This window comes from Lotus japonicus, chromosome 1 (assembly GCF_012489685.1).
Source record: "Lotus japonicus ecotype B-129 chromosome 1, LjGifu_v1.2".
NCBI lineage: Eukaryota > Viridiplantae > Streptophyta > Magnoliopsida > Fabales > Fabaceae > Lotus > Lotus japonicus.
Window position 1 is genome coordinate 131,311,671 of NC_080041.1, and position 23,601 is coordinate 131,335,271.

At 36.2% G+C, this 23,601-nt stretch overlaps 3 protein-coding genes across 3 annotated transcripts; 1 reads left to right on the forward strand and 2 right to left on the reverse strand.

Annotated features, from left to right (window-relative positions):
• Nucleotides 1-318: 318 nt before the first annotated feature.
• Nucleotides 319-10,008, reverse strand: LOC130730826 (anaphase-promoting complex subunit 5-like). The gene is made up of 20 exons (XM_057582947.1): nucleotides 9,650-10,008; nucleotides 9,341-9,506; nucleotides 9,070-9,191; nucleotides 8,342-8,588; nucleotides 7,941-8,118; nucleotides 7,758-7,836; nucleotides 7,568-7,653; nucleotides 6,581-6,707; nucleotides 6,389-6,421; nucleotides 6,071-6,319; nucleotides 5,796-5,873; nucleotides 5,453-5,715; nucleotides 4,378-4,437; nucleotides 4,159-4,226; nucleotides 3,739-3,844; nucleotides 3,502-3,643; nucleotides 2,704-2,802; nucleotides 1,855-2,119; nucleotides 1,243-1,310; nucleotides 319-597 (listed from the first exon to the last, which is right to left on the reverse strand). The coding sequence occupies exons 1-20, from the start codon at nucleotides 9,848-9,850 to the stop codon at nucleotides 436-438; spliced, it is 2,799 nt and encodes a 932-aa protein (XP_057438930.1). The 5' UTR covers nucleotides 9,851-10,008; the 3' UTR covers nucleotides 319-435.
• Nucleotides 10,009-12,395: 2,387 nt separating this feature from the next.
• On the reverse strand, nucleotides 12,396-16,151 carry LOC130730827 (uncharacterized). The gene is made up of 4 exons (XM_057582948.1): nucleotides 15,562-16,151; nucleotides 14,905-15,060; nucleotides 14,093-14,785; nucleotides 12,396-13,810 (listed from the first exon to the last, which is right to left on the reverse strand). Exons 1-4 carry the CDS (start codon nucleotides 15,889-15,891, stop codon nucleotides 12,728-12,730), a joined length of 2,262 nt encoding a protein of 753 aa, XP_057438931.1. The 5' UTR covers nucleotides 15,892-16,151; the 3' UTR covers nucleotides 12,396-12,727.
• A 4,354-nt stretch (nucleotides 16,152-20,505) lies between these two features.
• Nucleotides 20,506-22,955, forward strand: LOC130732699 (uncharacterized). The gene is made up of 4 exons (XM_057584698.1): nucleotides 20,506-20,680; nucleotides 20,944-21,757; nucleotides 22,115-22,287; nucleotides 22,522-22,955. The coding sequence occupies exons 1-4, from the start codon at nucleotides 20,561-20,563 to the stop codon at nucleotides 22,756-22,758; spliced, it is 1,344 nt and encodes a 447-aa protein (XP_057440681.1). The 5' UTR covers nucleotides 20,506-20,560; the 3' UTR covers nucleotides 22,759-22,955.
• The last annotated feature ends 646 nt before the right edge of the window (nucleotides 22,956-23,601 follow it).

Below are 23,601 nucleotides of genomic sequence, written 5' to 3' on the forward strand. Positions count from 1 at the left end.
TACATGGTCTCCTTGCCAGAGGAGCTAATTGTTTGCCAATAGCATAACTAAATGGCTACGTGGCTTGAAATTCCAAAAAAATAAATAAATCCCTCTCTGCTCACTCAGAATTTAATTTTTTTGGCGTAAAAACCTAGTTGTAACGGCTAAGCCATAGTTCTAATCGCTTAACTTTTGTGGTTAAATCAGTCGGTTAAAACGATTGAAGGTTTGTCTTCCTTTGTTTAATAGCTCAACCGCAACTCACTCACACAAAAATAAGAATATAATAGAGAAATTGGAGATATGATGAGTCATGTGATTTGAGAAAAAGAAAGATGGAAGAGAAAGTAGGTGAAAATATGATAAATAAAAAATAAATTGGATGTGAATATATTAAAATCCTACAATTTGGTAGCTAAGCTGCTATGAACCAGAATTGTGTATCCAATACATTCAAAACGTGCTAATAAGAGGATCATCCTGATCTTGAGGATTGTCGAGAGCCAATGTGTGTTTCTGAAATGAAGCTGCAGCTTCTTCCCTTTCCTCATACTGCCCCAGTTTATCATATACCATGGCCATCAGATAGAAAGCTTCAGCCGCCAATTCATGAAACTGCAGAGGACACAAGATATAACGCCATAATGACAAAAATGAACTCAAGCACCATATAATACATTCATACAAGTGCAATAGCACCATTTCATAAAAAGAAGGATGTCGTCAAGTGAAGGAGCAATCAACCAATTAGTACTCAAGACTTGGACATTATGGACATTTGACCGGAATATAAAATATCTTTCAATCCCAAAAAATAAAGTATTACAGCAAAAGTAATCGAAAGAGATTTGATATTGAGAAAGTCTTGTTAAGGTGAGATTTAGTACAGGAAAATAATGTCTAATACTTCAACTTTACTTGCCGGGATTTTTATCAGTTACTCTCTACATTGCATAGCATAAATCTTGCATGTCTGTGACCTATAAAATCAATCTTTAAAAAAAACTTCACTTATAGTCTATGCGCCCAGATATGATGTATAGCTCACTTGTTCCTTCTTCAACGTTTCATTATAACAGTCACTCCTATCAAGGTAAGATTAACTTCAGGTTCCATTTAAATCTAGGTAATACTTTAGAATCGCATGCAAGCATCCAAGTAAAATTTGACGTGAAACAGAGATGCCTCCTCTTGTCTTGGAAATAAAAAAGGACAACTGGAAAATTACACTCAAGATCCAAATGCAGAAAGCTTGCTTACCTCCAAAAGTTGGAGTTCTTCTGATGCTTGTCTTAATGGATCTATAACAATGTTGTAATCTTCAAAGACTGAAAAAGAAATTCAAATGAGCAAACAATTAAGTTAAATCCTCCACATGTGGAGAAAAGGAGAATAGAAAATGGACTAAACCCCCTCGGAAAGTGTTAGGATCTAATTATAAATAAAATAACTAACAAAATAATTTTTAAAAAGTTCTAGGCTTTGTTTGTGAGTTGGATTTTGGAGGAGAGAGGAGAAAGGGGAGGCTCATGAGAAGCCATTCCCTTGTCTGAGAGTTTTTTAAAAAGGATCCCTGAATCTCCTAATTGTAGATTCTCCAAAATGAATGTTCCAACAATTTTCACTGCTTATACTTAACAGGCCCAGACAGTGCCACCAAACACTAGATTTATACCTTTACAGCTTTACTGTGATCGTGGTCTTTCTACTTATTTGGAGTTTGAATTTGAAGTTTTAGATCTTAAACCCACAACTTCTCAACAACCATTCAATCATCCTCCTCAAACTACAAATGTAAACACACACACACACACACATATAGACAACAAACTTGAATAGCGTAGTCTAAAATCCACAATCTACATGACTCACTGTTGAAGTTTGTATTGCAAAGGTAGCATTTTGCTTCAACAATGTAGGCCCGTGAGCGAAGCTCCAAACCACCATGACCAAGAATCATTGGGAAAGCTCCATGGACGAGGTTGAGAGCCCTTGTTGCATGGTTTGATCCAAGAGAGAGCCACAACTCAGCTAGAGTAAGAGTAGCTGAGGCTTTTAGAAGATCCAAGTTAAATGATGTGCAGAATGAGAGGCTTGCTAAAGCATATGGAAGCCCTAGAACTGCATTGCCTGATTTCTGATAAAAACAAGTACATGAAGGCTTTACTGTAAACAAATACTAGAGAACACACAACAATGAGAAAGTTGGTAGTCTGGGGCAGTTCAGTTATAATTTAGAATGTGTCCTAGATCATGCACTAAAAAGAAAAGAAAAAAAGATGACCATCACATAGTTATATCAAAGTGGATTAGTGGAATAAACATATAAATAGACATTATTACTGACAAATATGCAAATAAAATAGTGAGGCTGGTGAGTGCTTATAACAAGCAGAGAGACATTATCAGCATAGGTCTTTTAAGTTTTGCAAACTTTAATTTCATATGAACTTTTTCTCCTCACCCCCTTTCCTTTTGATCTTATAGAGGCTAGCTTCGCATGTAATGTTTCTTATTTCTATACAATTTTTATTTTCTATATGATGAATCGGAGGGGGGGCGTCACTAGGGACTAGCAGTAAATTGAAACTCAGCAAGTTATGATAACGAATTATGAAAAAAAATGAGAGAGAGAGAGAGAGCAAATAACAGCCATAAATAGTTTGATCCTTACTACATGTACTATCACGTGTTTTAGACAATGTCACCACATTCACATACCTTGTGAATCTCAGCAAGTAAAAGAAGAACTGAAGCATTCTCAACTTGCAGATTGTATTTGTAGCACATGCAAAAGAGGGAGTGTGCCACAGCAGCTGCCTAAAAAAGAATCGAAGTAATTAAATACAGAACTAAAACAATAAATGTATTTTTATTGTTCTATTTGGCACTAGCTAACAGTGATTGATTTCAGACATTTTCCTCCTTACAAAACTAAGAACCTAGGATCTCATCAAACACTCTTCTCTGACACACCATGATAAAAGGTTTAACAATCTTGACTACACACAAATGCCACACAATTAATGGGGTGGATTAAATCAGGGCAGCTATAGGACACTAGTGCTGCATGGGGAACCAAAACCAATAAAGTATACTCATAAGTACCTTTGATATATTTTATTTATCCTTTTTTTGTTGCTTGGCTTATCAAACATGAGTATGAGACCATCTTCTTGCGGGACAACAACACAACCTATTTACATCCTACACCACTATATCTGCCCACAACTGCCATAGTGAAATCCCATACAAATTGAAACATTGCAAATAAAGACAACTTATATTGGGAATGCACACATTTGTGTTTAAGAGGAAGTTTTCCAAAAAAAATTAATAGTCATATTTATCAATCATAATTCATCAGTATAAGATATATTTAAAGATTATGATGCCTAGTTACCCATGAAAGAACAATAATTACATATGCACGAAAAATTGAAGAATAGCCGTGATCTGTGAATAACCTATCATTAATTTTCGGGATAAAATTAATTTAGCACATAAGAGAAAAGAAACCTCTCGGAATTGCTTTGCTGCAAGCAATGTGCGAGCATGGCGAAGGCTAGCTTCTGTCTTTAGCACCATATCGACACCAGTTACAGGCGATGCCAAAACACTAAGTTCATCACATAGCTTCTGGGCTAGTTTTAAACGTCCACTACATATGCTCAATCAAGTTATTAACAATTATGAAATCTCAATTGCTAACATAATTTCAGATTCTGAATATAACAGTTGACCTAGGCCACTTACCGATGTAATGCATGCTCATGAAGCAGCTGCAACTTTAGTTGTAACATTTGGGATTTTGAGACAGAGAGAAACTTCTCTTCTGCTATTTTAAGCGCAGAAAAGGCCTCTACAAACAGAGAAGAAAACACCAGAACATTAAGAGGCCAAAAAAAGACAAGAGAAGGAACTTGTGCATGTCACGGGACTTTTTACCCTCTACCAACATTCAAGAAGAAGAAAGAAAAGATCACTCCATATAAAAGAAAGGCAATTTGCACAATAAGAAATTGCAGTAAGTTAACTGTAAAACGATACTCAGGTGATTTACAAATTATAAACAAAGGTACTAAACAAAATCAAACAAATTCAAACCCGGAAATATAGAGTACAAATAAAAAAGAAACAGTTAAGTTCTATTTAATTTTATGCAACCAATCTAACCTTTGTATCCTTTAAAGACTGCTAAGTGTTGAATGAGCTTTACATATGCTAATGCTGCATCTGCTGAACTGGGGAAACCAAGAAAAAAGTTAATGTAAGAAAAGAAAAATAATAAAATGACTGGGATATGGTTGTTTTTAATAATAAACAAATGTAATACAGAATTAGCAACTTAAAATATAATTTATGTAATACGTTCAAATACTGCTAATGAGCTACCTTGATGCATCAGCAAAGCAAGTTGCATGCAGTAGAGCATTTATCCGAGACAGTGGGGAGCTAATTACAATATTAAAAAAAAATTAAGTCAGGAAATGAAATAAATATGGAAAGCTTTCAAGAATCAAGGTATACAAAAACATGAAAATAAGCATTATGTATGTATAAACAACAAGAATTATATCTTTCATCACCCTGGAGTGATGGAAAAGATTTCAAAACAGTGCATAAAAAATACAATGCTTATGAGTAGTGAAAATTGGCAAAATATTCAGTATATAAATTACAATTTTTTGTGTATGTATGTCTGAATCAATCTCTCTCACTCACTCACTCACTCACATGCAGAGAGAATATTCTGCCTTTCTATAGAGTGGATACTATCCTTATTTGAACTTTGGCTTCACAAATAAAAAAATTGAAGTTACTCAGAAGTTCAATAGGAAGGACAACACAGAAGGCCAGTAGACAAGTAAAATATTTCTTAAGAGTACTGACGAGGAAAATCATCTGATGACAAGTCCACCCAAGGAAAATACTCAAGTGAGGACAATAATTACCTCTCCAAAAATCCATGCAAACTACAACTATTTTTCTCCATTTGTATTCATTAGTAGACACATTAAATGCTCGCATCACACCAATTCTCTTTTCTTGTAAGTATTACATATATTATTACCATTTTTCCAATGTATGAGTTTTGGCCCTTCTATAACAAGCCCACTTCCATTCCTTCATTACTGTTAATAATATTTTCACTTTTTTCCCAATAATTGGTATGGCCTATGCAGCCAGCAAGTCTCGAACTATAATCTTAAGAGTCTAACTTGCACAGGGCAAGAGTAGTTATCAGAGCCAAATATCATTTAGTTTTACAGTTTTAGCAAGGCAGAATTTTGGCACACAGATGAATATCCACTGGCAGTTAGCTTCTCATTTTAAAAGCTACAAAAAAAATTAGATAGGAGAAAAGTAATGCCAGCTTGTGACATTTTTTCTTTCATTGACAGGTTACCATTAAATCAATGAAACAATCCATAATCATACATAACTACAACACTGATAGAGACATTACCTGCCATATAACTCCCATGCAGTTGCACGAAGTATACATGATGAACCTAATACTTGCAACACAGATCCAGGAATTGAGGTTGGTTGAGCACAGAATTGGGAAACATTGGAGTTGTTGCCAGATCCATTCTCCTGACATAAAACTGGAGAACCAACTGGCTTCTGTAAATTCCTGAGCCAAGCTGTACTAAAGGCACCATCAATTGTCATAGGAGAACTCTCGGAGGTAAAGTCACTAATCAGATGAGAGCTCAACCTGAGTTCCTGCCAATCATACAAGAAGAAAATGAATTAAATATAGAATCTAATTTTCTTGTTCTGAAAATCAGTAAGACTTTTACTACCTTGGAAACATTAACAGGGCATGTACTAAGCTTCATGGAAGTTTTTGGACCAAAGGATAGCAAAGGCCTTTGAACATGCTGCAATAAGGATAATACCACAATGTCAAATGGCATCAGATAAAGTATCAGTACCACTAACATGACTTAAAAATTCATTCAAGTTGGTACTTGGTAGAGCTTGAAGCAACTTATGCTATATGTAAAGTTTCATAAAGAAAATGCACTAGTAGAGTAGTACAAAGAGACTGTTAGATGCAGTCAGAAAATCTAATTACCATTAATTCAAATTTGGCCATTGCCAGATGATTGGAAGCCACCAACCTTTTTAACTTCAAATTTTCTGCTCTCGTCAAAGAACCTCTCAAGAGAACAAACAATTGTTGCTGAACGGATAGCGAAATACCTATACTTGTAAAAGGTGAGTATGATGACCCTAGTATTCCAGCAGTACTTGAGATACCATTTTCAAACAGCAAGTTTGAGATAGCTGCTAAAGTATATGCAAGACAGGTATCATTATTTTGCTGCACAAATGAAAACTGTCAGTCTTCAACTCACAGGTCACAACATATAACTTAATTTCATATCATTACCTGCTGAGAAGCACGAACTGCTTCCGTCAAAACCTAAACATAACCAAATGATATAAGTATTGGACCAAAAAACAATACATAGGAGAACAACAGCTTAATAACTAGCTGAAGACAAAATAATTAAATCCTTGGAGACTGGGAAAGATAGAAATGTGGAGTGTGTAGCAAAATCAAAATGCTCATAAAACTTGCCTCTAAAGCCAGTTTTGGATGCCCAAGGTGGAAATGCATCATCCCCAAACATAATAAACCAATTTCATATCTTCCGAAGCTATTACTACGAACTGGAGGAACAAAATCAATTCCTTCGGTCCCTGCACTTTTTACCAACAAACCACAGATAAATTCAGTTGTGAGAGATTAAACTCTATTCCTTTCACTAGTTATTACGTAATTCATAACTCAAGTATTGGGGGTATGTGAGCATGTGAAGTGGTTTAAGAAGATCTATAATTCACAGCATAAGACGAAAACTAAAGCATACACCACTTTCTATTTCATTCCATTTCCACCCACATCTTCTTCCTATCTCTCTCTTCTTTTTCTATCATATCATCTATTGTATCACACATTTCTCTCTTATATTCCTATCTCTCATGAGGTGCGGGTGTATTGGGTGTGGATAGATTATTATTGATGAAGATAAGGGAAAACTATACAGTTCACAAACTGTAGGGATTCCAAATTTTTACAATCATCAAAATCATTAAATTTGACTCTGGAGATATTTATGAGGTGGAACAGCCAAAGCAACCATGTGGAAGGCCACCAAGAAACAGGATTTGTTTCAATGGCAGGTTTGTTTACTTCCTCGTCAATAGTTCATTTAATCTGTGACTGTCTCATTACTTTAGCTATTCAGTGTCTTCCTCTATATTTATGAGTTAACAACAGATTACTATGCGTCATATGTTATAGATAGACATAGTGACCACATTCAGTTTTGCTCAAGCAAGTCGAGGATCATTCTGATTAGCTGAAAATTCACCAGAGGCTGTCCATAATTAAGTTATAATTAGACTTGTAAACAGTAAACTGGGAATGCTATGAAACATGGAAGTTGAAGAGAAACTAACTGAGGTTATTAGGGGACAAAAAGTACAATGCTGGCAGGGTGATGGCTTTGGGTAACGCATGACAGACTAAAGATATTGGATAAAGAACTAACAGTTCAAGTACCTGTAATCAAAATAGCAATGAAGATTCTCCAAAGCAGCAATATAATCATCATGAGCAAGACCATTCAAGTGACTCAAAAAATGAACCTGGATAGAAGTGAAACTCAAACCAGGGCACACCTTAGTGAATATTGAAGTAAGCAGATAAAATGGCATAAGTAATATTATTAAAAATAACCCATTAAACATACTCGATGCAGTTCAGGTGCCAACTTTTGCAGCTGCTGTAGAATAATTTCAAAACCATTCGAAGAGACAGCACCGCCGTTCCTGCGAAGACGAATAGAACTTGAAAGTTGGTATACACACACTGCACAGGTATAAGTTCATAAAAATAATAATTCAGAAATTTTCCAGGTCTACAAGTTACTCACTTTTCAAAGGTATCAGCAAGCTCTTGTAAGTATCCCTGTACCTGACAGTTGGTTCGTAGAGAAACCAAACCACCAGAATCAGTATCTCGTAGCATGTTACTTGGAGGGTCTCCATAAGGACTATCTACTCTAAATTTCTCACTCCGTTTGGATACTGAATCAGCAGGCACATCAATATCTGTGCATGTCAATTTCGCCGTTATCAATACAGTGACATCATTGGGTTGAAGAGAAGGTCCAAAAGCAAAGGCATAAACAGACAAACCCAAACTGAAGTATCTAAACAGAAAACTGGGGTTTAGTTCACTGGTAAAGTCCTGGTCTTTGTAACTTCCAATCCTTTCAGAACTACAGAAAAAACTGAAAAAACAGCCCAATGAAATTAGGTACTTAGATTATACCATTAACTAAACTCAGAATGGTGTCCGGCATATGAAGATGGAACAGAACTCTTTCACTAGCCTCCTTTCTTGCATCAATTTCTTCTGAAACCTTTTCGTAGACAAAGTTCTCCAAGTCCATGTTTTCATATTCTGAATGTGTCTCGAGATTACTACTAGAATCATCTAAACTAGGTCCTTCATAAGGAGAACAATTTGAGAAGTCTTTACAATACATCCCTATGCTTGTCAAGAGATAACATATACCCTGTACATTCAAATTAAAGGGTACAATGAGGATAAAACTGTGTTCTAAAGAAGGAAAAGGAAAAAAATTGACCACCTAAACTAAGCATATGAGAGAGAGAAAGCCAAAAAAAATCTCTGATGGGAACACGAACTAAGAAAATTGCATTTCATGTTTCATGAAAACTATTTTCACCAGACACTCAAAATTGTAAGTTCAAACTCCGAAAAGCAACTTGCTCATCATGAAAACAAAGGAAAATCAGGTTTGGACAGCCCACTCCACGAACTTTCATCATATCAATGTAAACTCATGCGAAGACAAGGTGTGCTTGATAACTGAAGTGCACCTAGCAACACTGTGGAGCCTCAAAGAAAACAACTTACAATCCCCAATGGTGCGCCTTCTCCCATATTTTATTAACACAGATGATGATCATACATATAATTCAGGCAAACAGGATCAATTTAAACCATTAAAAGAATGTGATAAAACAACAAACCTCAAATGATAGTAAATTGAAAGCAAGAATACAACGCCGGAGAAACATCCCCAGGATACTGTTGATGTCCAAAATAGCCCGGTCGTCTTCAACAGCATCTGAATCGGGACCTCCAAGTATTTCTGAACAGTGACATTCAATAATAAAAAATATGAAAACTCAATCTAATGAATAAACAATAACCATCATCATTACAACCGGCAAGTAAAATAAGACGAAAAAAACATGCAAAGAACTCGGAGGCTGTTAAATCTAATGCAGACAACCTCACCTCGTATATCATTAAAAAAATTAAACAAATCATCAGGTGATGACAGAGATGATAGTCTGCTTGTTAACTGATCAACAACCCAGGATGATGCCTCCCAGTTCTGGCTCAAAATTCTCAATTGATGGATGAGTTCATCCAATTTCGGTTCCAAGATATCATCATATGACTGCATTATCAACAACATTGTCAAGAGACAAGCATATAACACACACAGAGAAGAACAATAAATGGGTGATGAAAACAAAAATTGAAACCCCATATACCCATTTCATCCAATCTGCACTACCAGTACCACCATCAGAAACTGACCTTGGTGAGGGCTAACAGGAATGAGGCGAGGCGGTTATGCTCAGAAACATAGGAGAAGGAAACGGAAGAGAAAGAAGCGGAGGAGAAAGGGGAAGGGACTGATGGCGGTGAAGCAGCAGTGTAGATTCTGAGAAGTATGCAGAGTGATACTTTGTGCGGCGTCACTGCAAATGCACCTGGCTGTTTCAGAATCGCAGCCATCGATTTCTCTCAGTTTCAATCTCCGGCGAGCTGTGACGGACGGTGAGTCGTGGCTGACGGCGGCGGAGTGCGATCCTTTAGGCCTTACGGTTTCTCCGTTCCGGTGAAGTGAGAACGAGGAGTGAGTGTGAATCTCGACCCCGCCAAAACAGAGAAGAGTGACTTGAGTGAGTGACAATTTTTTTTTCCAGCCCATCAGTGTAAGAAAGAAGTAAAAAAAACATAACCCGATGGGTCAGCCCGCTTCAACCCGCCCAACTTGCACAATAAAATAAGACAGGAGTTCAATTTTTTTACCCCATCAATCAATTTCACACTCGTCTTTAATGTAGTAAATATTAAAATTTCTTCACTAAAGTTCATCATCGGGTTCTGAAATTCGGGAGATAAAATGCAGATCATAACTTGGACTGTGTGCTTCCTGGGTCTAAAACCCAAATTGTGTTTCCATGTATAACGCTCTAGGAGCTATAGTTCCTTCTTGGTATAGAAAGTTACATGTTTCGGGTTCTTAAAAACTCCCAAGTAAATATTCTCGATTATGGGTTTCGAGTTTTACAATTCCCGAAACACCATCCCAAACATTTTTGAAACTCAAAAAACCAGTCATGTATTTTAAAAATGCCTCTTTTAAGGATCATTTTTAGAACCTAGTATTGTTGGCTCTAACTTGTACACAATGGTAATGGTAGCTTTCAAATTTTCTTTAGTATTTTACATATCACCTTTAAGGCTTTAAGAACGTGCTAGTTTATTTTCTAGTATATATATCATAAAATTCAGTAAAGTGTTTTTAACTTACTGAGTTTTAAAACCCTAGTTAATGAGGCTACGAGAGGGGGTTAGAGGTGAGAACATTAAAAATAAATGGGTAATTTTTGAATTTTAAAAAGAAGGTATGTTGAAAAATTGGGTGGGCGGAGTTGGGGAATTCAACTCTTATACAGGACGAGTTACTTGAGTTGTTGGGTTACAACTCAATTTGCCTACAAAAGTTTACGAGGGCTTGCTTAGCCCATACTACCACTCTCGCGTAGACTAGAGTAGAGTGTGGAGGCTAAATTTTACTTGGAAGTTTTTTTTATATATCGGACAAATCTTTTTTTTAAAAGTGAAAATGTCAATCGAATTAGCAAAGTTATGAAAAAAATTAAAAGTGTAAAATAGTATATTTATATACTCTTCTTTAAAAATTATTTTTACTTCTACGTATAAGTAATATTTTATAGATCACTATAGTTAAAAATTGAGTTAATTTCAATTTATCTATTTTTTGTGAACATTAAATACTTTAACACAAATTATAATAATAGTGTAACAATGTAAGGGAGAAGATTTGGAGAGCTATAGTGCTCGAGAAGATTAAGTTGTTCTCATGACTTGCGGAGTTGGATAGGCTGCCCACAAACTTCTATAGGCACTGCTACAACCTTGTTGAATCGCATCAATGTGGGTGTCGTTCTTCACCTGAGCAAGGTGTGCTCCACTGTTTACGGGACTACCCGACCATCAATCAGAGTCTTCAGTTTTGTTGGCAGAGGAGCCTTCGTAAGGTTATTTGTGAGTCCGACTGTTTGGTTGTGGTTGTTGTGGACATCCTTAATAGACTCATAAGAGGTTTGGTTTCGACTTAAAACATGGAGATGGTTGTCTTTCTTCAACTTTTACAGTTTGATTGGAAGGTTCCGCTTTTCCATATTCCTAGAGGGTGTAATGTCGTCGCGGATAGGATCACTAATTTCCTCATCCCTATTGTTACTTCCTTGTTTGCTTTGGAAAGGCATGTTAGTTAGGTGTCCTTTTGTTTTGACGTTTATTTTTCCATTACAAAGAAACAATGCACAAGAGAAATTTCATAAAGGATTTATTTCAAGCTTGGTAATGGATTTGTTTGTTGTCTGCCATTTTTGTGATTTATGTGCAAATGGAGTTTGGAAATTACAAGACCGGTGCACAGTCATCTAGGCTACTAATATTGTAGTGCTGAATGCGATGGAAACCTTAGCTTAATCATGGCGTCCTTCACGGCGTTGGCAATGAGAGAGTATTTAAAACTGAGTGCTAAAGTGAGTGTTTCAAGCATTCATAAAGGAAAGATAAAAAATAAAAAAATGTTTTCTTTTTTATTTGCCAAAATCCTTTTTTTTTTTGTCAAAATATGGAAGAAATTGGGGAGGAATTAAAATGGGAGGAAATAGGTGCCAAAAGTAATCCTAAAGAAAAATAAAGGCATCACACATCATTTACTTAAGAAGAAATGGTGGGGATGGAACAAGGGAGGGGGTGTGGAATAATGAGGCTTCGTTCATTTGGTTTGTTCCAAAAAGTGAAAAAGGAAAGAAAGATAGTGATGGGCCCAGAAGAACATGGAGAGAATAAGAAACTATGCAGCATATTCCAATTTCCAACGAATGAAAGATTGATTGCGCATCAAAATAATAAAAGATCACAAAGAGGAAGGAAAAGAGAAACAGAATCAAAAGAAAGACAAAATCTAACATAAAGTTCCTGAGACTTTTGTAAACCACAGCAAGACAGAACAATATACGTAAAAAAAGTCTATAAAAAGTTGCACTCGCCATTTCACGAGCAGAATCTTTCCCATAACTACATGTCAAATGCCAAAAGTCTGCACTCACTTTGCAAAGGAAAATTACAGAACCATTTACAGGATATACCCTTCCCAAGAAAGATCAAAGCCAAGTGCCACATGACCCCGGCATCAAAAGCTTTAAAATGAGCTTCTATTTGTTAAGTTCACTTCAAAATCATTAGATAAAAAAATACTAATAACCAATAGCAAGACAAGTTAGCCTATATGCACTTACTGAGATACTTACTCATCTTCAATTTACAGTAATGTTATGTGGAGGTAGTTTAGGTTATTGCAAGAGCAAGGGTCTCTGGAGTTGCAGCAATGGATGCTTCGAGTTCGACCGCGGGAGTTGCAGGACAAGACTGTAACAGTTGCGTGTAGTGGAACTCGATTTGTAGTCTGTGATGAACCTGCGTCGATGACATGAGTACCAAACCTTTCTTGACATCTGCTTGCAACTCTCTGATAGGGATTGCAGCGAGGAAGCTTTTTATGTACTCTTTGCATGCTTCTTTCCCTCTGCATAGAACCACCTCTTCCTCCTGCTGCTCTGCAACACCGGAACTGGAATCCACCTCCTTGCTGTTATCGCGCTCTAATACTTCTGCAACCGTTTGCTGGTTACTGGTTGTTTTATCTTCCAACGATGATTTGGCAGCATTTTGCATCTTGTGTATTACCGTGCTGCTATCGAATTTCAAGATATAAGCCTGGTTGCATCCTTCATAGAGCCTCTCCCCCAAAGTGTCAATGATGTAGTAACAATCAGCTTCCACTTTGAGGATGAAAAAATGGTCATTCCAGCTAACAATGTAGACATGGGGTTCACCATTGCTGAGGGACTCGTGTCCAGAACCACTGATCTCGTCCCAAATGTTGTCGAAAGACATGGCACCGTGCAGAATGTCAAATTTCTCCTCGTCCATTCCTTCTGGATGGAAGAAACCAATGAAGGACTTGCTAGGAACGACAGAAAGTGGACGAATTTTCGCTTGGATGACTGTTTCCAAATCAAAATGTTTGTCAGGGAACCGCTCTCTGTAGGTTTCATTGTCACACATGCTCCTCCATTCTGAGGAGCCTTCTCGAATTAAGCTATCAAACTGGGACTTTATGGGCATAAGATCCGGAGAGTTTTGGAACCAATCGGCAATTACAGCAACCAGAGCTGTGCATGCACTCTCACCTGCAGCGCGCTCACTACGTTGGTCAATTGAGGCAAAGAAGACCTGTGTCTGAAGCTTCATATGACCATCACGGCTCATGACTTCCTTCTGCTCCCAGCTCCCAACAGCGAAATTATCATCCCCGAATTCAGAGATTGATGACCGGTTTGCACATGAATCATCCTCATTCTTGTACAGCTGATAGACAATGTAAAACAAACTAAAATAATCAAAAACAGTGGCTACATTAGTTGCAGAAACATTCAGGACTTTATGTCACTAATTTCTTAGTAGATATGGCTTATTATATATCATACTTTCATTGAACAATAGAGACACACTATACATTGTTCGTTTACCATCACTACCAGATCAACAGACGGTTGGGCTAAAACCGTCAAAAAAGTAAAACAGCCGCAAAGAGCTGCAAGCCAAACTTGGATTGATAAGTCCAATGAAAAGGTTAAGAAATAGTCTTACCCTCAAAGAAAGTGATTCATCAGAGCTAAGTTGTCGGCGATCAAAATCTATATCGTCACCACCTTCTTCTGCATAGGCCTTCTTTAACAATGGTTCTCCCTTATTAGCTTTTTTAGGAGATCTGAAACTCAACTTCCTCTTCCTCCATGATAGTATGCTGCGCATTGAACTCTGAACATTAGGCTCAGAAGAAGACAAAGTTGAATCCTCCATCTGTAAACACCCAGCATCAGACATGCGATGACTGTAGTAAACCCAGCCTTCGTCATCACAATTCACCCTCATGTTGGAACAAAAAGCTCCTCCAGCATTTGCGTAAGCCAACGGTCCATAACTGAAAGACTTCCTAAAACTGGAATCCTCCTTTCCTTCTTCTGAATCTCCTTCCTCACAATCATCAAGCGACTCGGAGTCCACAGGGTAGTTGCACTCACCATCCTCACTACTCCTAGAGCACTTGCCTTCACTTCCCTCTTCCTCAGAGCCTGCCTTTTTCGCCTTCCTGGAGGATACATATTCTGTAAAAATCTTTACTTTCCTAAGACCAGCTTTAATTGCAGAAAGCTCATCACCCTTTTCTGCCATTGTAGTTTCTCCTGACTGGGCTGGGGGTGATGAGACAGGCACTATTGTTCTATGAACTGACTCCAGGCTTCCTTGAGCACCGCTTATCTCCACCAAGCTAATTGATATCTGCACATAATCAAGAGCTATTATGACAAGAACAAAGACAAAAATCGGAAGCCAGAATGTCAATAATTATTAGACCAGAAACTGTATGACACGAAACCAAGAAAATAACGGGAACTTACACAAAGTGAAGGAGATGGCTCCACAGAACCTCCGGGTAGTGTGAGAGGAATGTTTAAATCAAAATCCTTTTGATCAGTGGGAGATGCAAATTCAGCAATATTCAATAAAGCCGTTCCAATAATAGGAACCTTTCTCTTGATATTCTGATTCAATCCCTGCAACAGAGATGATTCCAAATTCTATTTTAATAATGACACTTTATCTATATACCTTACCAATTAACCCATAGAACACAACAAATATTTCAAATTAGACAATTAAGTGATTAACCCTTGATGAATACAAAATTTAAACAGTTACAAAAATCATACACAAAAGTCCTTATCTGAAGGAAAATTCCAAATTTCTTTCCAATTTTCTGGCACAAAAAATAAGTCAACAGTGATGTTAATTGCTAACAGTGACACAGACATACAAATTAACACCCCTCACCCCACTAATTCAAAACATGTCCTGAGTGAAGATTGATTATGATGGGCAAGTGAAAGAAAATTCAGAACAAAATTCCAAGACCCAGATAGAGACACATGTAAATCACAAAGAAAAGGAAACGCGTGAAAGAGAACGACCAAGACAACCAACCAAAAAAAATCATCCAAAATTTCTGGAATCTTCACAACCCAGAACCTAGAACAAGAGAGAGAGGGGGGACTGACATTGAAAAGGGTGAAAGCGATTTCCCAAGGGTGAAAGGCATTGTGTTTGTCTGCGGTGAGATTGCACAGGCTCTGAAACTCCTCGTCCCATGTAACTGCGCCGGCGGTGGTGTCGACGGCAGCCTCGGCGGTGAAGTTTCTGGCGACGGAGTTCCACCGCAGGGAGGGGAGTGAGGACTTGGGACCCTTCCAGCGAATCTCAAGCGTCAATTTGGAACGTGAATCGTCCCGCAGTAGATCGCAGCCTGTGAGTTTTCTCACGGTGAGCCTCACGTGGAACCTTTTAGACGGTGGCGGCCAGGGCCGCCACCTCATCATTTTAACCACCATTTGTTGGGTTTCTCCACCACCGACCACCGTTATCGGAGAAAACAGAGAAATTGGAAGTGAAGAAAGAACAGAACAGAGAGAAGGTGTGTGTGTTGTGGCGATTAAGGTTGATTTAAGGGAGGGGAAACCGGAGAAGATGTTAATTGGAATGAGAGAGAGAGAGAGAGAGAGAGAGAGAGAGTGAGTGAGTCTGTTTGTTTGGGGAATGCAATTCGGAGATTGCAAGAAAGGAAGACTTGGTCGATCAATGTTCAACAGAACATGCCGTTATTTCGGCTGTGGGTTATTATCATCAAGATTCAAACAAACAAACAAGATAGCAACCGGTCGGTGCCCGTAACGGTGGTTAAAAGTGACTGTTTGAATCTCTAAGTCTGAATAGAGACGCATTTTATAGGAGATTTTCAACTCTTACCATACTCGGGTTGAATAGGAAATGCACACATGGTTAAAAAAATTAAATAACTGAGAAATAAAGGGAAAATATTACAAAATATAACATATGGGGTTGGAGTGGAGTGGTTTGGAGGTTAAGTTAATTATGGTTAAAATGTGTGTGTTGTGTGTGTGGGGGGGGTTAGAGTTAAGAGGTTACTCGTTTCTCGTTACTTGATGGTTGGTTTTATTTATTCAGGAACCGCGTGCGGATAACCAATCTATTATCTATAGTTGCTGACTACTTTATCTTATATTACTTTTTACAATTGGTTTATTTTTCACTAATAATGAATTTATCCTTTTTCACAATAACGATGAGGATATATCGTTTTCTGTTGTTTACTTGTTTTTATCCAACTATATCCATTCCATCGATCCACGGGAGATCTTAAAATTTTGAAATGAGCTTTAATAATTCTTTTTATCTTCTTTTAAAAATCATTCTATTTTCGTATTTTATCTTCTTTAAAAAAACTTATTTTCTTTATCTATTATCTATGTAAGTCAATGTAAATGGGTTAAAGAGTTCATAATTTTTTTATTTTCTTATAAGTGATCTTATTGTTCCTCTAAGGTTGATCTTTTTTTTCTTTTTTTTTTTGAAACTGAAAGGCTGAGGTTAATCAATCCCCTAATAATTTTTTTTTGAAATTAATCTCATGATAATTTAAATCACCTAATTTTTTTTTCAACTTTAATTCTAATATTCTCTTAACATGTTAAAATTACATAAATGGTGCGAAAGCTAGTCACCTAAAAAAATCAACTAACATTGGGGTAATGAAAATTGTTGACCGGGCTTTTGCCTTATGAGGTGTGTTTTGCATTACCTAAAAGCTATTTATACCTATTTGGTCAACACTCTCTTCATATCTTGCAATCCCTATGTTTTTTTTTTGCAATCCCTATGTTGATTGTAGGAACTTGTTTTTAGACCTCACAAGTTTCTTTAGCTAAGATTATTTTAGTGTAGTTGATGGGTCTCTAACCCTCGTTCTTTAAAAAATAATTACTATAAGTATGATAAAATTAAAAAATTGATGAAAATTATATAAATTTACAAATTAAATTAATGATTTTATTTAGACGAGATACGCCAACATAGTCAAAGTAAAAATGAAATAACAACACATTTATAGGCCACATTATGTGTTTTCAGTATATACCACATTGTGTGGTGAGTGTTTATCATTAAGTCATGGTTAGTGTTCACCATTGAAATGTGGAAATCAGGGTATTATGGACACACACAACACAAGTTGTGTGCCACGTTAGCTGAGCTCACACAAGTAATGGATACAAAGTACCATAAATATTTTGTTTGTATCCATGATATGTCTATATATCCACTATCATGGTCAATGGATTGACGTGTAATTTTAATGGAAATAAAGGATATTCCAGACTTCCAAGAACCTCTTTCACACCTCACCGTTCACACCAGTGTTGGCATCATCATACATCACTAATAATAAATGTTCATTAGTTTTTTTGCACAATATATTCCATTTACATTAGCTCATTTTTATATATATAAAAAAAAGAGAATTTTTTCATAAAAATTACATGGCTAATTTTGTTTCACAATTAGCTTATGGTTATTCTAATGTTGACTGGGTGAAGAATGCTTCTCCGAGTTTAGTTGCTTTCCTTCAGGCGGATGTATTGAGTATTTTTTTGTATTAATATATGATTCGTTTCTTTAAAAAAAAGTGTTGCTAGTTGCTACTTTATACTAATGTCTGATTATAAAATGCATTTGTTTCAACCAATCTTATTTATTAGAGGAGAAATCTATTAACTTGAGGAGAAATCAATTCATTCTTGCCTCTTCCTTGCACACCACTAGTGATCTTTGCGCGCTCTTTCTCCCTATTCATTCATCATTCTTCTTTGCAAAGATTCATATTCTTATTTTGGGTGATGCCATTTTGATCTTTGGAATCAAAGTGACACAAAGCTTAAAGCCCACCTTCAACAGACTAATAGAATTACAAAACACGATTCCAACTCTCCAACACAAAGCTTCTAAACACGGAAAAGAATAATCTTATAATACTCTGAGTTGTTCTGTTCATTCTTCATGTCTCTTCATAACTTGTTTTGGCTGTTCCATGTGCGTGAGTTCGCAAACTTGGGAAATATGGGAATGAAAGGGTCACATGGGAAATTTTAGGGTATTAACCGCAACTGTTTTTTTTTCTAAATAAAATTCAAGGTTGTTATTAAACTCGACCTGATCATCAATACGGTCGAGACACTGAGTTAATGGATCACTGGTTCAGCTAGTGAGTTAATGGTTCAACAGTTTAACTCGGTCTATGTTAAAAAATTATAAATTCATGGTATAAACTAACATTATATATTAATAACAACAAAATATTTAGGATATTATATTATATAGGGGTTGTCTAAATGACCATAGTGAAATTTGGGTTAAATAACCCATAATTTAGGTGGACCAATCATATTTAAGATAATTAGTTGAAATTTTTATATTTTATTTATTAATGTATTTAGGGTTAAATATGTTTTTGGTCCATAATTTATACAGATAAATATAAAATGGTACCTCTGAAAAAAATATAAAAGTTTTAGTACTTGAAAAATTTTATTTGATCTAAAATGGTTCCATGTAAATTTTTTACATCTATTTCGGTCCCTCCAAAATTTATTCCATTAAAATTAAGTCCTCCCCTCATAATAATTTCAAAACCCAGAAATTCATATCTTCATCCCAAAACTCAGAAATTCATCTCAGAAACCCCTCAGCATGTGAACCACGTTTTCATTCATTGAATTGGATCCAGCACATTCGAAGCTTGAATAGCTGTAACCATCGTTGAACAAAAAAAACAGAATAGTTGTATGTAACAATCTTTAGGGTAACGTGAATGGTGGAGTACCAATCCCCATCCATGCCATTCATTAAGTAGTCGCACGGGTCAAATGCAAAATCGCATATGAGAGCATTTCTGTTGATTTCATCGATTCTCGTGAGCTCCCTCATGTCTTTCCGGCAGAGTCGCTGAGATTTCCATCTCCAGGACCCTGGAAGAATTTCTGGGCGAGGGTCGGGTCGAGGTCGGTCAAAAAGATCTCCATGGTGTATGGATGGTTTTCGTAGTGAAGGGGAGGGTCGTTGGTGGCGGTGAGAACGTGCCATGAATGGGAGGAGGATTTTGATGGCATGATGGACGCCTTTCTGAGGGAAAGATTTTCAGGGATGGTGTTTTCCAAGTAGGTAACTTCTTCTTCGAAGGAGGTGTGAGGGAAGAGTTGTGATTCAGGGAAGATGAAGGATCCCCTGGTGTAGCGGCAAGAACAAAGTGTGAGGCCTAGGAGGAGGAGGAAGAAGTCCAAGGAAAATTCTGAGTTTTGAAGATGAAGATATCAATTTCAGGGTTTTGAAATTATTATGAGGGGAGAAGAAGTTAATTTGATGGAAGAAATTTTGGAGGGACCGAAATAGATGTGAAAAATCTACATGGAACAATTTAAGATTAAATAAAAAAATTCCAGGACTAAAACTTTTATATTTATTTTCAGGCACTATTTTATATTTTTGTGTATAAATCAAGGACCAAAAACATATTTAACCCTAAATAAATCAATAAATAAAATATAAAAATTCAACCGATTTATCTTAATTGTGATTGGTCCACCTAGATTATGGGTTATTTAACCCAAATTTTAACATGAATCATTTAGACAACCCCTATTATTATGAATATAATTGTACGTATAATATTTGATAGTTAAATACATAATTAATTTTTTTACTGTCTATATATATATTTGAAACTATATATATAATTAATCTTTGTTTTTGGGTCGATATCTTTCCGATGTAAAAAAAAAATATAAAAGAACAGGTTTTATATATTTTTATAAACTAAATTAATTGGTTTGCTCCAAAAATCACATCTGCAACCAAAAAAGCTTATAGCCCAATTAATGCGGTAGTTCAATACCTGGCTTAGGGAGAAGTTTCACCCAAAAAAAGAAGAAGCAACGTTATAATAGCAAACAAGCCCATATGGGCGTCCATTTCAAATACAACACCCCCTCGTTCTCTCTTTCTTTAGGACCTTGCTGCCCCTGCCCTTTCTGAATCTTCTTTAATTTCAGCCCCTGTACAGGTTGGTTGCATTACCTAAAAGCATGAGGTGTGTTTTTTTACCTAAAAGCATGAGGTGTGTTTTTATATAACTAACAAATATACTCACCTATGCTATATAAATCTTTGTCTCGAGCTGGTAATCAACAGTACTTGAACAATCGTTTAGAAGTTCGTGCTTACTGTTACATTCCTTTCTCTTGTCCAAGCCCAACTGGCCAACTGTTTGAGGTATGTATATGCTCCTTCATATCTTTCATAACATGTTCTACCATGTCTCCATGATCCAATGATTGACATGTCTTCTGTTTTCTCTTTCGAATAAATTACTCACCTTAGTGAATGCTTCAAATCCATATTTGTTTTAGTTTTCTACTTTGTTAGTGAAATTTTAGTTCGCCATAGTTTAAGATACCATCTTCTTAATTCAAAACCTTGATCTGTTTGATTTCTTTCAATTAATGTCAATTTCTAATAAAAATTATGCTAAACAGGTCAACATGAGTTTTCTGTCTCGAGGTTGGGTGCTTTCATGGGCTCTGCTACTTTTGGTGTACTCATCATCTGCTTTTGGGAAGACTAAAAACAATGAGAAATCAGCTGTTTTTCTATCTCCCATGTTTGAACTTGGTCCAGGAGCAGTTGCTAATAAACATTTCACTGCTGAGTTTCCAAGAGGCCATATTGCAGTCAAGAGTTTCAATGTTGAAGTTGTTGATGAGGCAGGGAACTCTGTTTCTCTCCAACAAACTTATCTCCACCATTGTACTGTCATAAGATACCATCATCTCAAAAATGTGACAGACAAAACAGATATTGTTGTGTTGAGAAACAGTGGCTTGTGCCAATTTTATTCTCTTGATTACTATTTTGGTTTTGGATCTGAAACAAGAGGAACATCTTCCCACATTCCAGACCCTTTTGGGATAGAAGTAGGAAATCCTGAAGAAATTCCAAAAGGGTATGAGGAGAAGTGGCTGATCAATTATCATGCTATTGATACAAGGGGTGTGGCAGAGAGGTTAGGGTGTGTTGAATGCAGGTGCGACTTGTATAATATTACAACTGATGGACATGGAAAACCCTTGAGTCCAGATTATGGTGGAGGAATGTTGTGTTGTCCTGATGAGACCGAGTGCAGGCTGAGGAAAGGATTTTTGGGCCCAAAGAGAAAGTTGTACCTGAAATACACAGTAAAGTGGGTTGAATGGGACAGTTTTGTGGTCCCTGTTAAGGTTTATGTGCTTGATGTGACTGATACTTTGAACAAATCTAAAGGACTGAGTCTGCAACATAATTGCAAAGTAAGTTGAATTCTCAAGATATTCTTTTATGCTCTCCAGGGAATGTAAAATCATTGAATTAGGGAATTGAACCCAAACAACTTTTGAAAATAGATCAAATATATGCTACAAAGATTTTCAATTAGTTAATCTTGTTTCTTAAACAATTTAGTCTATAAGTTTACGGTTATGATATGTAGAACTATACAAAAGTACAAACATTTTACGTACACAATTTTCTCTTTATTTTTTATCAAACCAAATCACATCATACATTATATTGATTATTTCTCTCGTGTAAAAAGTTTTCCCACCTTGTATTTTGTATATTTATATGTTATAGTCAACATGTGATTTCTTTGGGTGTAAGTGAGTACCAGAGGTTTTTTGCTACAAATTGAGTATGATGTTAAACCTTGGAGCAAAGGCCATGCGAATGGTAGTGGTTACCTTGATGTGAAGAGAGCAAGCCTTCCAATGCCAACTGGTGGTTATGTCATCTATGGTGTTGGTCATCTGCATATAGGTGGAACTGGATCAACTCTCTATGGACAGGTGACATTAAATAATTACAATCATTCTTAATGTTTGAATAGTACTTTCTAGGCACATGAATAATATACACATACCAACAAGTGGGTAGTTTAAGTGGTACATATTTATTTCTCTTTATGCAAGGTTTTGAATTAGAGTCTTATCGATGAAAAATAATAAGCTCGTAAATATTTTAACTAAATAGTAAATACTTGAGTAGAGCTTATTTTCTGATATTTTAACTGATATTTTCAGGATGGGAGAGTTATATGCTCTTCATTACCAAGATATGGAACTGGAAAGAAAGTAGGAAATGAAAAGGGGTACCTTGTTGCAATGTCCACTTGTTACCCTTGGCCAGGTTCTGGCAATATCAATGATGGTGAAACTTTAACTCTAGAGATTACCTACAACAACAGCATAGGTCACACTGGAGTGATGGGTCTCTTCTATATCTTGGTGGCAGAGAAGCTTCCACACCATGACCTTTGATTATTATTATACTTGTTATGATTAAAATATGTTATGATATTTTGTGGTGTATGAATAAGTAAACAAGTTATGATGTAAATAAAGTCATATTGGAGGCTTGTAATTGGTAAGTACCTATAACTATACTAGTTGCACCTTCAGAATAACTCAGCATTCTTTATGTATGATGAAGAATGCAAAAATCTGATTATCAATCACTTCTTTTGCGATGGAGTTATCAATCATATAATATTTTTGTTTATGTCTTTATCAGGTACGTTATTTTATCTGAGTTCTGTATCATATTACTCTCTGTCTATGATCTATGAAATGAAAAATTTCACTACTTATATTCTGCCTCATATTTAAATGAACTGCTTTTCTTAATTATAGCATTAATTCTTAATGCAACCTTTAATTTTTGAATTCTTTCAATTCAAATTAATTAACAAATAACATGGCAAAAGCCAAAAGGTAAGATTCAAACCCGGTACATAAAAGTAACATACACAATTACTAACCACTAGACCAGCTCAAGTCATTAATAACATCTTGAACATTAATTATTATAACTAAATTGCCAGCACATTCGAGGACGAGGCTAAAAAGAACAACACCCTCTGAGTTCCGAAAAATCACGCCAGACGTCCAAAACGACGGACCTTGAGCAGCATTAACATTCAATTTCACTATGTCAGTTGGTGACGTCTGCCACCTCTTGACAGCAGCTTCGCGATCGAATCCATAAACACTAGCATAATCTAGTGAGCAGCATGGACTTATTACTTGAACTATATAACATTATTATGATGATGATAATGTATATAAAATTTGAGTTAAATTAAAAAATCGTAGGCATGTAAT

What these genes read in the sequence shown, in the direction of transcription:
- LOC130730826 (XM_057582947.1), bottom strand. Translation starts at nt 9,850, where the DNA reads ATGGCTGCGATTCTGAAACAGCCAGGTGCATTTGCAGTGACGCCGCAC. An exon ending in TTTTTTTAATGATATACGAG is followed by an intron (nt 9,192 to 9,340) that starts GTGAGGTTGTCT and finishes GTCACTGTTCAG; the next exon opens with AAATACTTGGAGGTCCCGAT. An exon ending in TACTTGCTGAGATTCACAAG is followed by an intron (nt 2,120 to 2,703) that starts GTATGTGAATGT and finishes TGTTTTTATCAG; the next exon opens with AAATCAGGCAATGCAGTTCT.
- LOC130730827 (XM_057582948.1), bottom strand. Translation starts at nt 15,891, where the DNA reads ATGGTGGTTAAAATGATGAGGTGGCGGCCCTGGCCGCCACCGTCTAAA. An exon ending in TCGCTTTCACCCTTTTCAAT is followed by an intron (nt 15,061 to 15,561) that starts GTCAGTCCCCCC and finishes TCTCTGTTGCAG; the next exon opens with GGATTGAATCAGAATATCAA. An exon ending in AGCCATCTCCTTCACTTTGT is followed by an intron (nt 14,786 to 14,904) that starts GTAAGTTCCCGT and finishes GATTATGTGCAG; the next exon opens with ATATCAATTAGCTTGGTGGA.
- LOC130732699 (XM_057584698.1), top strand. Translation starts at nt 20,561, where the DNA reads ATGCTATATAAATCTTTGTCTCGAGCTGGTAATCAACAGTACTTGAAC. An exon ending in CAACTGGCCAACTGTTTGAG is followed by an intron (nt 20,681 to 20,943) that starts GTATGTATATGC and finishes TATGCTAAACAG; the next exon opens with GTCAACATGAGTTTTCTGTC. An exon ending in GCAACATAATTGCAAAGTAA is followed by an intron (nt 21,758 to 22,114) that starts GTTGAATTCTCA and finishes TGAGTACCAGAG; the next exon opens with GTTTTTTGCTACAAATTGAG.